Source organism: Scophthalmus maximus, chromosome 22 (genome assembly GCF_022379125.1).
Source record: "Scophthalmus maximus strain ysfricsl-2021 chromosome 22, ASM2237912v1, whole genome shotgun sequence".
Taxonomy (NCBI): Eukaryota; Metazoa; Chordata; class Actinopteri; order Pleuronectiformes; family Scophthalmidae; genus Scophthalmus; species Scophthalmus maximus.
In genome coordinates this window covers 10931812-10950445 of record NC_061536.1, presented here as the reverse complement: position 1 = coordinate 10950445, position 18634 = coordinate 10931812, and the positions used below count along the sequence as shown (strand labels likewise).

At 43.3% G+C, this 18634-nt stretch overlaps 1 protein-coding gene across 3 annotated transcripts in view; it reads right to left on the bottom strand.

The window, feature by feature from the left end:
- angpt1 (angiopoietin 1) overlaps positions 1 to 12308 on the bottom strand; it is a 72268-nt gene extending 59960 nt beyond the window's left edge. The window contains exon 1 of one of the 3 annotated variants that reach the window (XM_035620821.2): positions 12082 to 12308. In XM_035620821.2, coding sequence (XP_035476714.2) covers positions 12082 to 12121 — 40 coding nt within the window. In that variant the 5' untranslated portion in view covers positions 12122 to 12308. The remainder of the gene's footprint in view (positions 1 to 12081) is intronic. The other 2 variants (XM_035620822.2, XM_035620824.2) reach the window with 2 other exon arrangements.
- Positions 12309 to 18634: the final 6326 nt, after the last annotated feature.

Below are 18634 nucleotides of genomic sequence, written 5' to 3'. Positions count from 1 at the left end.
ACTCATTAGATACAAGGGGTTTAGTCGTAAGTCTTACAAAATGGCTTTCCTCAAATGGCAAATCATCTGTACTTGCTACAAACACATACGGTGTAGAAAACAGTCCCAGAAAAATCTATTCCTATTAGCACTTCGTAAATGTCGTTCTGGTAATACCCCTGCACGCAGACAGAATAGGTTTTGCAGCTATATTCCACTCATACCTGTATTACATCCACCAACTGCTACCCTCTCTTCCTGTTTGTCTCTTTGCCACTTTGTGGCAAATTTGAGGAGTAGGCTATTTTTTTTCCACCGACTATTAACGGACAAGACATATATAAATGTACAACGGATCATGAAACAAATCCAAGTGCCATGCTTTTGTCACATTTTCCACATTGTTTTCATTATGTAAATTGTTGCACCTGGTTCTTCTGGTTTAAGGCGCCATTTTGTATTGTTATTCAGAGTCTGTATTCTTACAGCAACATTAGTGGATGGAAACAAGCATTACATTTTCTTTTTGCGGATTTTCTGAAAGATTTGCTCTGAAGACTGAGTGGCCCCACGTTATCTCAACTGTAACCTTGATTTTTCCCCTTGACAAGGGTCTGTTGTTATGTCTGATTATATGAATATATGATGTAACCATCACTGTAGATAAGCAATAAGCCTCTAATTAAGTACCAAAAGACTTTGGTAAGGACACCAGCAAATCCAGCTGGTTTATAACTGCCCAAGCAAAATAATAAAAACAAAACTTTCCATGAGGTCGCAATTGTTTCCCTAAGACTCCTCGAGAGTATAAAGACTTAGCGATTAAGTTGAGGAAAATGTTGGGTATCAGAAGTTCAAGATGAAGGAAGAGCACTGTATTAATGCGTGTATTGGTTCTATCCCTATAACCCACGCCACACATTTACACTGCAGCAGGAGGTGTTGGTGACTTCCCACAAACCCCAAGATTTGGCCCCTGCCATGAATGAGAAGGGGGAATCTAAAAACAAATTTGTGAAGCCATTGCACAGTTATTTTCAGATAATAGCTTCAACTAAATGTTTTATCATAATTTGTTCTGGGTACTGTCTTTAGCAGGAAATTATGACAAATTTTCAACAAATCCAGATGGTCAAAAAACCCTCAGATTAAATTAGCATTAAGCTCTTGCTGATGTTAAACAGAGAGAGTCCCTGCCAAATACAAGTATAATGTAAGCTGCCTCACGTTATGAAGCAGAAATAGATTTTGATCTTTTTTAAATGTTCCACTCTCAGCCAGTGTCTCGCTTCCAGCGGGTAACAGTCAGAGAATCAGTGATTAACAGCCCTGATAGCATCATTTACAAAGGTTGATAGTGAAATTAGTTGAATTTTGAACATTTAAAAGTTTAAAACATATTGATAATAATACAATACAGAAATTGTATAATCTTGAGTAAAGTAATGTAGAATCATTAACACTACACGTCCAAGAAAAAACAAATTACTATGAAATAAACCCCTAAATACTGTATATTACAGTACAATATATATCTTATATTTTACAATATGTTAAATACAAACACTTGTTGTTGAAATCCCCCCCATAATTATACAAGTTTAAAAAAAAACCCTGAGAATTGTAAAATAATTAATGAAGTGTAAATTAGATGAAGATACATTTACTGGAGCACTGAATTCTACAATTATTGATTTTCATATCGTTTGTATTTGACTGCTATCTGTGACTGCAGCTGTAGCTAATTCTATAAAGACAGCTTTATACTCATTGTGTACAGTGACTAGCACCCTCTTGTGAAATCACCACAGCCGCCCTGTCACTATGGAGCTGGATAAATGACTAGACGAGGTCCAGGTTCTGCCTGGAAACTGAAAACTGTGATACAACACTGGCACTGCCGACAAGCTATTTGGTCTTTGCTGTGTGATGATAAAATGCAGCCTAAACGGCGCTGCGGGCAAACATTGTGATTATAGAGTGAACTAACTTTATCTCAAAAGCACAACAAATATCTCAGATAAGTAGCTTTGAGCTTGAGTTTCTGTTCCTATTCTGTCATGGCTGGAAGAAGCATTCAGATTCAAAAGTAAAGACGCTAAATATATTCCATTACAAGGAAAGGTACGAGAAGAATATTGACTGTAAAATGCTTTGAGATTATCAATACCAATGCAAAATACGTATCGTGACATATCTTTGGATTATTATCACAAATGTAACAAGATTTAAGCAGAATTTTTATGTTGAGGAGGAGCTAATTTAATTTTGTAAACCAAGGTTGTGTATATCAAATTTTAATGTGAAAAACGTTCGGAAAAAACTAATACGACACAAACAGAAACTTTTCTGCCGTGTTGGGAAAGTTACCTCACAAATAACAACACGTTAACCAGAAGGTACAGTTCCAAGGTATCTACTGACCATCAACAGAAATTTTAACAATTAGATAAAGATAGCCTTGTTGTTTAAAGGTCTTCACATTTGACAAAATAACAGATTACAGTTATGATATTGTGTTATAATACAGTACCCACAATACAATTCTTATCATCTGAAGTGTGTAGGGTGAGGCTGTATTTGCACACGTCTGCATGCTCTTTGCTGAGATAAATTAAATCGAGACCTGAAGCATGTGAACGGAGCTCGGCCTATTACCCCCCTCTCGAACTCCATCCCCAAAAGCCTGGTGTCACTGAGGTGTCAGGAGATTGTTCCCACACACCGTGGAAGGACCGCTCAATTAATTGGGTTTCATATCTGCCGCAAGGTGTCAGGACGTAGGGGGCACGAGTGTCTTTTCATTCTCTTACACCCTCTATTTTTACCAACCTCTGACAGCTGGTCGGCGCAGCACATGGAACCTATTCCGGCAGGTCGGGCACGGCCGCGTGGAGGACGCTCCATGATCCACTCTAATCCAATCACTGCAAGATTAATTGATTCCCAAATATTGACATAGTCCTGCTTTTAATGCCTCATGTAAGAGGACCTCCTCCAAAGTGTCCTCATCAGTTTGAATTGCTCTTGCAGGGATTCGGAACTAATTTCTCAGTGGTTACAATGAAAATAAAGCAAATAAAAAACACCCCATCAGCCATCATGTTTCATTACGACCGGCTTCCTTTTTGTTTCCCAAAATAATAGACTTCAATGACCAATCTGTCGTAATTTATCTAGGAAGTCACGTCGTGTTAACAGACCGACGTTTACAGCGTGTTGCTCGGGGAGAGCCAGAGTGTGAGACGTCTCTGTTTATCTGTAATTATACAATCATGTTCGCAGCTGCTTGGGATTATGGTCAATTTGTTGATACGAGTCCACTGCACCATGCCCACACTCCACCTATAACATGATGTATTTGATTTGGCATCAGGATGCACACAACTGTCTTGCCTGACGTCCCTAATGCGACGGGACTCGCTGAACATGTGCCAAGACGCTCAGCCGCTGTCTGTGTGATCAATGTAAAGGAGGTTTAGCAAAAAGATTTCCACTGTAATTACAGAGCGGTCGCTCGACTCCGCTAACACGGTGTGTGTCGGCGCACGTAGCAGTGAGTAAATGCGATTAATCTGAAAACCGACGCGCTCCCTTGAGTGGCCCTTAATAAATCTGACCTCAATTTAGCGGTTTGTTCCAGAGTGCTGCTTCGTTTCACGTCAGTGTTGTGTTTCAGTCCCTCTTCTCTTGACCACACATACCTGAGCTATGTCTGGCTGTGAGCTGCCAGAGAGTTTTCCAAGCTTATTACCGCCACGTCTCTCTCGAGTGTCCTTTGCGTGGCTGGAGAGATGGCATCTGCGTTGAAAGGATATTTCTGCCCCGGGGTAGTTGAATGGACCCTTTGTGCGACCGGCTTCAAACCTGCGTTCTGCAGAGCGTCACGAAAAAGTGCTACTCGTGTCCTTATCTGACGAGGGACAGAAATGAGTTCCAGACTTGTGTAAGACATCGAGAGGGAAAAGAGGGGAGAGTCTGCTATCGTAGATCTTGTAGGTGATTTGTCATCCCTTTGAAGGCCACTTTTAAATTCTGGCGTCATGTTTTTTTAAAATATTGTTATTGTGACTCACACTGTGAGCAGCAAAGAGAGCTGCTAATTACCTTTCCATTAGAGCTGGTTGTGTTTAAAATGAGATGGAGCTGCAATGATAGAACTATAAGTCATGTTTTCTTGTAATTCAAAGCTTTTGGAGAGTGTTGCTCCAACAGTCGCTGTAGTAGTCATAACATTCAACAGAATGACTATTATGTTTCTGCATTAGCTTTATATCAGACTGAAAATTTCTGCTTTGATCAAGGCATGAACCTTTCTAATCCCTTCTTTTAGCATTGGCAGCCAATCTGAACCGACCGCAGTTTCACCCTTACTTGCCCCTCTGTACTTGAATTCAAGCCAACACACGATGAACACGAACAGTACTTGGAACTGAAAATGGTGCACAGGTAAATCTTAAAAACTGCGTGTCAGTCTTTGCACAACTGTTTCCTCCAAACTTATGAAGAAATAATTCTTCTGAGGATTTTATTTCATTTGGAGAAATGGGGTTTTAATAGTTTTTTTCTGATTCTTGCCTCCACCTCTGCTGGGATGATTGATGAGACAGAAGTCTGAGGATGAATAGTCTCGTGACAGGCTCTTCATAGATCCTTTTCCATCTATTAATCACATGGTTTCAAGGTGGAGGATGATGGACTTTGTTCTTACGCCTCCAATCTCGCAGAATATATATATCTCACCTCTTACTCTCTTTACATTTTTTTTTTCTTAACAGATTTTCCCTTGATGATTTTCTCATCTCCGCTTTACATTAATAAACGTAAGATCAATAAAACCCAGACATAAGACATTGTGAACTGTGCAATCTGCTGACTATGGGGCTTCATATGCAGTGTGTTCTTTTTAACTTTACTTATTTGAATTTTATGCACCAGCCTGGATTAACACTCATAATTTGGTCATATTTTGTCCAATTAAACGTCAATAAAGGCTTCCAAGTGTCGTACAATCAAATTCACTTTAAACTTCACCTTCAGCCCAGCGACAGGAATGCTGAGGCCGATAGAGGGATCAGCCGGTGCATTTTTCTGGAGCTCCGCCAACACTTGACATCGTAAGGCCACCAGCTACATGGCAGCACCTGCAGAGAATGCTGCCCAGAGTCCTGATAAGGACAAACTAACAACTCAGTCGCTTAGAGCGTCTTCTGGGGAAGGAATATTTTTTTACTGAGCAGCATTACTTAACAGGGTCTAAAGTATTTCTGTCCATGATTCAAGTTTCTTTGAATAATGAGGATTTGTGATTTTCCATGTAATGTGTGAAGCTGAAAGTTCTCTACTATAAGTGTCGACTGTGAGTGACAAATATTTCTAGTGCTGATCGAAGGGTTGTTCGTCCCCTCACCAGCCAAAAAAACGTCAAACCCCCGTTGGGACGATTCTGATGGATGTGAACTAATGGAACCCACTGGCATATTGCTGATTTTAAACGCTCATGTCAAATTTGCGTCAATCTTTTTGGTTGTGTTGTCTGAGTGGCGAGAGAGGTGAAACCCAGAGGTTTCACGCTCATTCAATCATTCACTGCGTATCCGTCATCGCCGATGGAAACATAACAGCGATAAAACACAGCATCCCAAAAAATACCACTGAAACTCACCAACCTGAGCCCCTGAGTACAAGTGTACATGTTGAATATACATGACTGACGAATCCATTAGAAGGAAATGGAAAATCCATTTAAAAAATACTACTGTCACATGAATCTACTGCAACTAGGAGCCAGTTAGCTTAGCTTAGCACTGGGCGGAAACAGCTAGACCCCTGGACAGACCCAAAGGCCTCTACCTAACCAATATACGTAGAAGTGGGCATAGTTTTGTGGCACAAAAATAGCTGTACGCCCATGGATTTTTTATAAATTGCCACAAGTGATGTCACTTGAGTCAAGTTGATTGTGACTGAAGACTGGAAATGAAGTGGTTTAAATAAATCTGGTGGTGTGAAGTAAAGAAGTGAGTTTACCAAAACCTCTACAGCATGCCCCTCCTCTCCGCATGTCGCTAGGAACTCCATTAGCTGCTGCCAGGATAACACACCCACATCTCTGACCCAAACGACGTCAGATGAGTTGTATTGTTATTGAGGAAGACGATTGTGTGAAGAGACGGTATCACACTTTTAATCAGATTTTGTTTTCATGCTGTTGTTTATGATTGTAAAAATTTGCTAGTTACTTAAATTGGATTGCATATTTATTGCAATTTTAACCATGTTTTTCCCCAACTTGACACTTTACAACAGCCATTGGCTTTCAATGGGGTTTGTGAAAGCAACTGTGTGACTTGAGGATGACACATAGCTATAGTAGGTCTGCTCCCTCCCTCCACAGATTACTGATTAGAGAATTAGAGAATCACAGAGAAAAGTGATGTTACTGTTTCAAATGATGTCATGGCTGCGGCAGGCCAAGCTATCTTACTTTATCTTCGCTGCCCTGTGTGTGTGTGTGTGTGTGTGTGTGTGTGTGTGTGTGTGTGTGTGTGTCTGTGTGAGTTTGGGTGTGGCTTTGAGTGCGCATCAGTAGCGATGGATGTGAACGGCAGAGGTAACTGAAGCCTGCTGTGCCCAGAACCTCTAATTCATCAGTGTGCAGACACACGACTGAGAGGAGGTCACGGGGTCGTCTGTGTGTGTGTGTGTGTGTGTGTGTGTGTGTGTGTCAGACGAAATAGCATAAGGAAACAGACCAGACAACTGATAACAGTGCTGTGCACCGGGCAACAGAGTGGACAGGGAGTGGACAGCTGTAAGTCTGGTCTTTTTACTTGAATGATAAAGTTTTGTCTCTGGTCAGATCCACCTGGCCCGAGACAAACTTCCGAAAGGTGATCACACATGAATTTAATAGCCTTGATCCTTGATCATTTAATCAGGGCATTTCCACACCTCCATGGTCCATGTCTTTAAACGAAAATCATCTCCCCCAAGCGCTTCTTGGAACTTATCACATAATTTTTGCCAAGCAAAAGCAAAAAGAGGTATTTACTGATTGCTGCCTCGAATTTGCATTTTCTTTGCTGTAAAACTGCACAGTTCATAAAGCTGGTGAGATCGAGGCTCCTGTTTCCTTCTCATCAAAATTTGCCATTTTTTTCCAGCATGAATAGCTGCCTCCTCCACGCTTTCAAATTGCCTAAAGTACTGTCAATATTTCATCACACTTATCACAAATTTTGTTCTATCAGCGCTTCGCTTTTCCTCTCTTGAGCATTATATGTCAATTACTGTTGACAAGAAATGGAAGTGATTACTGGGAAATAAATACACAGCAACACAAGAGAGCCGTGGCACTAAAGTTTAGGGGAAAACATTAAAACGAGTAAATATAAAAAAATATAACTACCCACAGCATGAGCTGTGTTTATCAATGATGCCAGGATTGGCTTTCACGCTGATTCCACTTCACCCCCGAGTTGAAGTCTGCAAATGACCACAGGAGGAATTGGAGGCAAATGGAAGAGAATCTAATCTGGAGTTAACAGCGTCTGAGTCTGAGTGCAGCGTGGCAGACATCAAAGCAGTGTATGTAATTCCAGTTATAGTCCGGCGAAACCTCGGGGGCAGATGGGTCATGAAGGGCCCCTGATAGCCAACTGCCCTGGGGTGGGAGTGGGACAAAAGAGAAGAGGATGGAAAGTATTTATTAGACCCTACATTATCTACACAAAGAACCTTGAGGAGTTCTGCTGATGGCCAGCGAACAACCTTTAGTGAGGATCTCAGAAAGTCTTTCAGTTATTGCAGGATTTGGGTTATGGACTTTCATTCGTTCACTTTTGGCCCACCAACGCTACATGAACCTGTAAAAATAGTCAGCTCAATAAATCATCCATCTGCAAGCGTTATCTTTTTTTTTTTATAACCCCCCCCATTTCTCTCTCTGTCTCCATATCCATCATAAAAAAATGGGATCTAAAAGCTGAGTTGTGAATTGTTGCAGTGGGAATAGTGTCGGTTGAAATGCAACATGTGGCAGTGATTTATTGATTTATCTGAGCTGTGGAGAAGATTAGGAGATGGGTGGAGAAATGTTTTGCGATGTTCTTCAATCAGGTGATGAGCAGAAGTTTGACACTGCATCTGCATAAAATTTTTAAAAAAAGTAGAAACTGTGCATGAATTTGTGGGCACGCATTTAGAAAAATATAACACACAACTTGGAACATTTAAAGTTTTGAAAATAACAAAGTGAAATAATATAAATCACATCAAACAATCTAAATCTTCGCCGGTTTTATATTTGCACGTTTCCATTCCCATTTCATTATCTATGTGACAAATTGCCGTGAATGCAGGTCAAGTGTTCCTTGGAGAGCTGTCAAAAAGCATATGAGCCGATAGGCTTGTACAAACAGCACGGACGTCAGAGGGGAGTGAGGGCTGCCGTTGTCCAGAACCTCTGATTCATCAGTGCGGAGAAAAAACATTTAAGGGCACAGTGAAGCATGAGTGCCATCTGTTGGACAGAAAATATCAAAAGTGGAATTCACAGTGACATGAATTCAGTCCAGTTTGCTTTTTCAACAAACACACCCCGACGCGACGTCCCTCCATGAATCTCGTCAAGCTGACATAAGTAAACGGACGACACGATCAATTTTTCAGCTCGGTTAAATTCACCAAGGGGCGGCGTAATGGTTGAGTTGGCTCTGTGTGTGAGTGATAAAGTGGGTTTATGATCACACACGCGGCTCTGAACTATGTCATGGCTTAGGTAGTTAAGTACCAGACACACTGTCTAGAAAGGACGGCTCATCACTCAGCAGCCTATAGGAGGCTGTGTGTTGTAAATATGGTACTGTTACAGGCATCAACCTTCAGTGCAAGTGAGTGTGTGCATGTGTGCATGTCACTGTGGGTGTGCGTACGTAGTCTTTACGGCTGTACGTGTTGGTTTTATGGGAAATCTGTCTTCATTGCTGAGGGATTCCAGCACCAATGTGGCTTCAGTTCTTGTGCACACATGCATGCGTGACATGAAATCTACCTGTGTTGCGTGTGAACTCGTATTTATTTGTTCAAGTGTATGGTAAAAAAAAAAGGCAGCCTCTCCGCAGGGCAGGAAATATCTAGACGCAGTTCATCTCCTCGCGTTGTTTATTGGAGGAAGTGGCTGCATTACTGAGGGATTTACTGTTGCTCCGTGAATATCCTATGTACTCACGCTGCAACACATCAAGTATTAGGACAGTTTGTTTTGGCTCTTTGCTCGGGCACACTGGATTTGAAATGGGGGGGAAAGAAAGAATCAATGACCGGGCTTAAAGTGCTACCTCTCAGCTCCAATTCTAGGGAGTTTACTTCCACATCCGACTAAAAACTGTATCCATTTTTTATGCGTCTTCCAAATCCTTACCGAACATGGGCGTAAAAACTCAACAGCATTTATTGATTTTAGGATCACATGAGGGGGATCACTTGTCTTTCCATGCCAGCCAGCGGGTTTCTAGTGAAGCTGCTAGTGAAGCTGCTAGTGAGAGTGAATCCAGCAAAGTTGCAAAAACAATCGACTGCTAAAAAGCAGAAGCTATAGAATCGTTATTTTTGAATTCATCACTATGAGACGCTCCTTTGACACACATATGGTCATTTAATCCATTGTTTAAATACAAATATTGATAATAAAAGATTCAAAATCATCACTTGAAGATGCAGCCAGTACATACACAATACTACACACTACTGTTTCCTGTCGAGTAGGTTAAGGTGAAGGTCAAATTAAATTATTTTGTAAAAAAATAACCTTTTTGAGATGTTCATAAAAACCTTTTCCAACAGAAAAAATTATCCAAGGTCAACACACGAGCAGACTATTAAAACGCGGCGTGTGTGACGAAAGAGAGAGTCTGCGAGCGCCAGGGTCAGAGCAGAGACGGAGGATTAGACTGTCACAGTCAAGTCCAATAACGATTCATCTTGTGCGTTTTTAGCAGCACATTCTCAAATGCGCACACACACACGCACACACACACACACACACACACACACACACACACACACACACACACACACACACACACACACTGCCCGTTTCCCCTTCAGGTCCTGGCAGAATTGAAGGAAGCTGCTTTTCACTTCGACCGACCCCCCCCCCCCCCCCCCCCCCCCCCCCCCCCCCCCCCCGCAAGGGAGACATTGGTTTTGTTTATGTCCCCCAGCCATGTGGCTGATTCTGCACCACAGAGAGGGTGGCGTTGGTGTTATGGCTACCTGCGTTCTGTCTATCCTTCGTCAACAGGGGGGAACTAAGGCCCCGGAATGTCCTGAAATATCCCCCGATGGATTATTGGACTCAAAGCAGACTGAAAGGAGACAAAGAGGGGATATGTGAGGACAGACGTTGTATGTTTTTATGTATAAATGTGTGTTGTGTGTGTGATCAATACCTCTGTACCACTAGATGGCACTAGAGTATTCCACATCAAAACACGTCTCTGTCCATATCAACACATGCATGTACAAGTGCATGTAGAGCAGTGAGCTTCAAAGTCTTTCTGTATAATCCCAGTGTCGTATAAGAAACATGGTGTCTATCAGATGTTTTTCCGAATTTCCATCAGTTTTGGAGAAAGACATTAAAAATGCAGAAGCACAAAAAGCATCTGCATATAAAAAGGTTTGATGTTCCTGCGGGTGGAAGGCGAGCGGGGGTGAAAAGACTGCGGCGTGCCAGAGAGTTGCCTTTTCAGTTACTTGTTTTTTGTGACACAATGGGAGAGAGAATTAATGTATAGCCACCCTCCAGCGATGTGACTGTGAACAAAACAGGCTATTTCACCTTATTTAGAGGCGAAGGGAACACAATAGTCTAACGCTACACTCCGCTGCACGGAGGCCTCCCTTCTGTTATGGGTTTTATGAAATGCCAAAGCTGAAACTTGATATGTGAATAGGTGCGTGTTGCCCCGGCATACGCTCACCCTATGGGCCTAATACTTCTCAGAATGAGATATACGCAGCAAGTAAAAGAAGGTGACAAAAATAGGAAAAATAGTCCTTGTTTTCTTTAAAGCAGCATTTCATATCACAGTGAAAGGGAAATTGGAAAGGGAAATTGGTAACTAGAGCACAGACTCAAAAATCAGTGGAGTTAAAAGAAGAAAAAAAAACTGAACTATCCCTTTAAGCTGGCTAGAAAAATTATCCATTGTGTCTCCATTTTTAGCCTTTTTAAACAGTTCTTACTAAAATGATGAGCAAATAACTCAAAGAACTATTAACTAAATGAATAATCAATATAAAAAATATATAATTAAATATATATATATAATTTTTAATATTGATTATATATATATGGACAAAATCACTCATAATTATTGAGTGATTTGCAACTAATAATACATTTCAATTTTATATTCACAAAACGGTTAGAAACACGGCTACACCTCAACATCAACCATTCACACCAATATTCAACACAATTAAAACAACAAGCAACTAAATCAGCATATTGCACAAACACTCAAATTTGCACATGTCCCATATGTGCACGTGTGACAGTCGTGATATTCGAAGCTAACAACCACACAAGCAACATATCAAGTGAAAGCTCCGAGTTCACTGATTCCAAGAGCGCGTTTATTGTAACTCTCCGACCAACTGTCCTCGAATAAGCAGCCGAAGCACAAATGAAATGTTTGTATCAAAAAGTGAAACATGAAATATTTGGCATGGCATTGAGCTACGTGCTAAACGTGAAGCTATGAAGCCACACGGCATCTGCACGGAACGGGGAGACGCTCGGCTACACGCCAGTGTCAACCCTCTTCACCGACACCAAACACGATTAAAAACACAGAGCAACCGAGTCGGCGTATCGCATAAACACGACAACTTGGCACGATAACATATCACCGATGTCAGACTTGATAGCTGCTGCTGCTACCAACATGCTAACAACACAGGCTACATATCATGCTAACGCCCGGCCTCTGCAGATTCCAACCGTCTCCAACTCTCAGACAAACATTCAGCTGGCCAGCCGCTGAGCAATGTTCGTATCAACACACCGACAATACATAAATTGTGTCTTACCGTGAAAAGCATTTGCAGGAAAAGTTGAGTAACCATCCATAAAATCCGATTCCTTTAGCTAGCTGGGCATTTCAAGATATTAATCCGCCTGCTCCGTCCTACACATGCGGAAGTGGCATGTCAAATGGCGTCGGGGGAAAAATGCGTAACAGTGGTTTCGCCCCCTGGCGGATAGCGACTGGTGTCCTTCACGAGGGATTTTGACGCTGTCCGTCGATTCTACTGGCTCTGACGGTTCTATAGACGTGTCAATCACCCAGCTCGACCAATGCGCTGCCAGGATACACGCCTTCGTGTTTCACGTTGAGTCTGTTCGAAGGTCCGAGGACATTGCGTCGCACTACAAAGATCGTTTATGGAGCGACAGATGCTCACCCGTCTTCATTACAGAGACACGGGAACAGTAAGAAACCTCACATGGAACAGAGTCCGTCTGACCACGTTCCTACCAAAGCCTGTAACTTTGCCCTGGTTCACTTTATCAGCATGAAATTTGGCACAGGTAGTGTCCAGATGTTGTTCTATGGATTTCAAGAGGAGTGGGCTTCATCTGCATTATTACATGGGAGATATTCACTTTAATGGCAATAAAATCTTTCATTTATGTTGCGTTCCAACTTCATTTACTCGGACCCAATAACATCTATACTTGATCCTTCACCTACTTTTCAATTACAAAAAAAAAAAGAGACCAGTATGTGCAACGAAGCTTTTCCCGAAACAGATGTTACATGATGGCACGTCTGCTTGGTTCACTCGCACAGGATACACCTGGACCTGGTGTGCTCCAAGAACATAGGCCGCAGTTAGCTGGAAGATCTTCTCACCTCACACACCATTCTACATTTTAAAGCAGATGGTTTTAATAGGGTGAAAATGATTTGACACTTTCAAACCAACCAGTCCGTCAAAAGCTACAATTCAACTTCAGTAGAGACTAGATGAGTATACACTGTCTGCCCCAAACTTTATCAAGTCCATCGGATAAGTTTGGAATAGGGAGAAAGACGATAGAATAAACACTCGCTTTGAGACCCCCGCCCCCCCCCCCCTCTCTCTCCGCCCACTTCTCCACCCTTCTGCTGTGCCCTAAAATTTTTGTTTTGGACGTACACGTAGGATCCTGTGATGCGCTGCCAGTGGCACCGAGCGCTGCTCAAATATTTGAGCCCGTTCCGCAGCCAAGTTGACATTGCTCGGAGGACGGCCTTCCCCGAGCTTTAATGGGACGCCCGTGCCAAGTACGAACTTCCAGGCAGGCTGCACTGAGCGCCTCTTGTTGCCTCCGCTCCATCTTGCGTCTGGTGGGCCTCAGAACCCGTCAGGCCGGGGCCGAGGTGCGGACAGCCACGTGAGAGAGGGCGGAGGTTTCCCCAGCCGTCGCACACAGACGCTGGCGCGGGGCCTCGCGCTCCCCCGAGCTCTCGACCGGCGGGGATCAAAGTCTTCACAGATTTCGGTGGATGGCAGAGAAGGTGGGTTTCTTCGAGGTAGCTGGGGAGTGGTTTGGACTGGATTTTTCTAAAGTAGAAACTCAAAACAGTGGCCTAGTTTGTTACACAGTTTTCCCCATTGCACAATGACCTGCTCTGCTGAACACCCAGACTGTAGCAGAACTCTTTAATGTGCCTCACTGCAATGCAGCACTGTAATGCATTTCAATTAGCTCCAATACTATTCATTCGTTTAAAAAAGAAGACAGCAGACACAAACGCGAGATGACCTCAATTGACATTATTTGAGTTCGATTCAGTGCAAAGTGGTTAAACAATCCCTTCCGTGTGGTCCCCTTGACTGGAATAATTTGATGAGTTCAAACCAGTTCAATGGACTAAAAAAAATAAATAAAAACGATTTGGTATCAGCAGGGAGGTTTGCAGAAGTTGTTCATGCTATAATAAGTAAAATAATCATAGCATTCACTTATGTTGTAGCCTTGTCAATTACTTTCTCTGTTATGAGATTGTTTGCTGAGATTGTTACGTGTCTGCCTCTTACTCAGCTTCATTACGGCGTGTTGTGATGCACGCTGAGGTGACGGGACCCCACACTGCTTATGACACTTGAACGACTAATTTCCATTTGGAAGATTGAGAGAAAAACCCCGGGTTTTAATAAATGAGTTGTTTCAAATCCAAAGACGAACATTGTTGTCCCACTCGGCTTTCAAGCCGCGGCCGAAAGGAGGGAGCGAAGAGCGGGCAAACACGCTCGACAGAGTGACGGAGTGGATCTGAGCACCTGAAAAGAAACAAACGCGGGGAAAAAAAAGAAGCAATGATGGATCGTACACACGCCCGACACGACCTCCTGAACAGCAACAAGGCAGGCTAAGCGGTCGTAGCCGAGAGAATGAAATTCCACAAATACCGATGAAAGGGGCTTTGATTTCTCTCAGAAAACATGAAATCCATCTTGCACACGGTGCACAGGTTAAATGGGAGAATGTTTGCGGTCCAAGGAAATTCCCACGGTGGGCCGGAAAGAAGTCCCTGTTGTTTCCACGAGAAAGAGGAAACGGCTCTACGCGCACACACGCAGCGGAGCGCCGCAGCCCACGGGCCCGAGTGGGCTGGAGGCTGGAGGTCGTCCGGCTGAGGCGACTTCTGACCGTGAGAGGTCGGCGCACACGTGACTACCCGTGGAGCACATGGGCGCACTTCCCCTTCTTCTCTTCTCTCTCTTCTCGTTTCAGTCGCCTCGCGGTCACGTGTCACGTCTTAAAAAGAGGTCAATCACTCACTTCGCGCGCTCGCTCCTTGTCTCACCAGCGACGGACAAAAGTCCTCCCTTTTCCACCGTTGTTTTACCCTTTTCCACGCGTCACGTGTTTCTCTAGTAGTGGTTATTCAACCTGTCATGTTTGATTTACAGGGGAGGCGGTGAGGTTTAGCTGTGGGGTGAGTTAAAGGTTCCACTTGTCCATCTCCAAATCAATTCTAACCTCAAGATGAACTCCCACGTGTTCCGTCAACAGCTCCCTATGTTTTATGTAAAAGCTCTTTGTGCGGATCCTTTCCTCTCGTCTTCCTTCCCCTTACCTCACCCGACCCCTCCTCGTTCATTTTCTATTCCTTTGCCGACACAATTCTCCAGTTTGCACTTTTATGTTTTTTTTTTTCCAGGGGCGGGGAAAGTAATATTAAGCCCGCGCAAACAATGATGAGGTCAATTTGGCAGCACCGACATCTCTCACTTGCGACTGTCTGTGCCGGGTTTGATGAGCTTCGACAAGCCTCGACTTCCCTCTCGAATCATTTCCATATAAATAAGCGGCAGACACAGTGCGTGTTTTAAAACTCCAGTGCTCATCGCCGCGACATCTGCAGGGCTGCGTCTATATTTTGCAAGATGTCCCATTCAATTTCACATCACATCTTCTCTGGCGCCGTCCCTCCCCTCAGTGTTACTCGGACGCGATCCTCTGATGCGTTCTCCGAAAGAGATCCACATACTTTCATGTTAACCTAAGCAGATAATTATATATATATATATATATATATTAAAAAAAACATCTAGCAACACACAAGGGTTATGACATTTGGAAGAAAGAAAATCACCTCCTACAGTAGCTACCTGCTGAAGGGTGCACTCCGGGCCATTCTTTGACTGACTTACTGTATTCAGGGCAATTTTCCTCAAGACACATAACAGTGGACTTACTTCTCCCACAGAATCCTGAGCACTTGGTAAGTCAGTGCCAGCGGCTGAGTGACTCAGTGCAGGGATTAATTTCACCCTTCAAAGTTTGACTGACATTAACAAAGTTCCATTAATTGTTCTCCATTGCAATTAATTTTTTCGTTCTTCATAAAACCTCACATCTCACCACTCAAAACCATCAGTTAGATTACTCACCTCCCTTCCTCCCACATGCACACCCACGCACCTACAGCCACGCACACACACACACACACGCACACACACACGCACACACTTAATGCTTTGGCCAGTTCCATGCCAGCTAATGTGTAATTAGAGGGACCTCAATTTGCATTTTTAATTAAGCAGTGCATAATGGGGATACAAGGCCCAGATATTTAGTGTGGTATTTAATAGTATGGAGGCAATCGGAGAGATGACTGGTAATTACAGATGCACGGTCTGATTGCTTTCTGCCATCTAATGAATTGTCTGCCAGAATAAATGGCTCTGATATAATGGACGTGGTCCCAAAGTACCCAGTGGACCCGCCACCTTTAACGGCAAAATGTGAGAGTTCACTCTCGCGGCTGTTGTTGAAATCGCTTCAAATAATATGTATGTTTCCACGCCCTATGATATAACACCGTTTATCATGCAGGAAGTAGTGTTGAATGCAAATTGATGGGGAAGTCCTTATTGGGATAGCAAACCTGCGTTTACAGACTACAAAACTGTGTGCATGGATTTATAAACTGTGCATTTAGTTCAGCGATCGGTGCACTCAGATGAAAAAAAAACAAACCATATCTAGAAAGACCTATCTGTCATGGGAATGAAAATAGGACTTTATAAAATAAAGTTGTACTCCATGTTGTCTCACTTTGCCCAAAGGCAAAAAATTAAATACAGAGAAACCGAAGGGCCACACAAGAAGAGGGATGGAAAAGCTGCCATCGCATCCTGGTTCGCTTTCCAAGAAATTGCGTGCGACTTTGAAGTCTCAACACAATGAATCGCACAAACGTATATATATATATATATATATATATATATAAAGTGAACCAACTTCTTTAAACCGGTCGTCACGGAAAAAGTTTGCAAAAAACATCTTTTTAGACAGCATGGTACAAGGAGTGTGTTTGATGCCTGGACACTTTCAGTGTGGACCTCTTCTGTCCTTCAGAACGAAAAGGTGGAAATTGAAATCTGTACCTGGACTTGACCTTGATTGGTTTGTAGACGCATGTGCATGTGACGTTAGCGCGTTGTCAATTTGGCCTGTTCATTTTTTACTGCCATCGTCGCCGACTTCAGACGCATTACTTCTACGCAATTTTTTTGAATGCGCCCAAATGCACGTCCCCGTCATTCGAACGGTCTTTTTTGGTTTCGGACTGAACTGCAAAGTCTGAAGGCTCAGACCAAACAGGCAAAGCACCCTACATGTGCACACCCACCGAATGACAGCAAGAATTTGTAATTGGTGTCAAACTGCGTTCCGTGTAGGAAGAGAAGTGACAATGAGTGCAATGGACACAAAACATACCGTCTAATTGGTGGTGCTTGATTTGTGAGAGAATATTATAAAGACCATGAGAAGCATGGCCTACAGGCTGTGACATTATTATATCTTATGACAGCAGTTATCATGTAAACTGAAAACTATGTTACCGTCTATTATTCTTAATGAAATAAATAGGCACTCTTTTTATTAATCCAAACACATGGTTTAACAATTAACACCCATGGCTTCTATCTATAAAGTTTAATTTTACCATATGATCTTGGGGGGGGGATCTGGAGTGCAGGCTTTATTTCTCTGTTGTATTTCCTTGTTGCCTTTGTCCACATCAGACTTCACATTACCAACAGCTCAGCTGTACAAATCTCAGCTGCCATCCTGAAATTTCCCGTAACCACTCTGGGGCTGCTGTTCCCCCCCCCCCCCCCCCCCCCCCCCCCCCCAAAAAAAAATGCAGCTCAGCTCTTGCACGAGCTTTTGTGAGCAAAGATGACACTGAGAGCAGAATGAAAACTGTGCTTTTGGACAAATCGGCAGGTCCCTCGTCCGCCAAAGTGGGGACAGGTTTTTCCGCACTTCCAGCTCGAACCTTCTCTCGCCACCCGAGTATGAAGAGATCTCTCGTTTCCATGCTGACTCAAGAGCTGATGAGATGAGGCAAGATGACCTTACAAGGACGCGAATCGGAGTGTATTTTTTGCCACACAATCGCAGTTGTGAGGGTCAGGTTGATCTGACACACAGAACGCGGTGGTGTGTAAATGTCACCGGCGGCCCGTTCCACACACACACACAACATCGATACGCAAACACAACACACAGATTCTCCCTCTCACATACAGTACAAAGGGAACACCAAGGTAACCGTGTCAACCATCTAAGGGGAGCCGCGAGTCGATACCAGACCTTGGGCCCCTTTTCATCCGTGTTCCTCCTTTGCGGACAAGCGAGAGCGGCGCCCGTGCACATGAGTATGCAGCGCACAGACACAGAAGAACTTCCAACAAGCACGTCCCTCTGCTCTTGTTAAAGATGCATGAGCGTTGGCAACCCACTTGGATGGTGGAGTGCCAAGGCTGTGGAGGGATGGAAGGGGTAAAGTGACGTTATAGAAAAAAAGGATGTCGGCCTCAGATGTCTTCCTAAATAATTTTTTTTTTAAAGGACCAGTTATCCTTGAGGAGAGCAACAGGTGGAGAATGATACCTCATCGACATGGTGAATATGCATAGTTAGGGGGAGTCGCGCAAGAAAGAGAGGCATCCAATCAGGACGGAGAGCTGAGTCCTGGGACAGAGAGGGATCAAGGAATTATAAATGAAAAGGTGGTTCGGATTTCACGCTGAGCAGCCGATCAGCCGCCATTTGCACAAAAATGAACCAGAA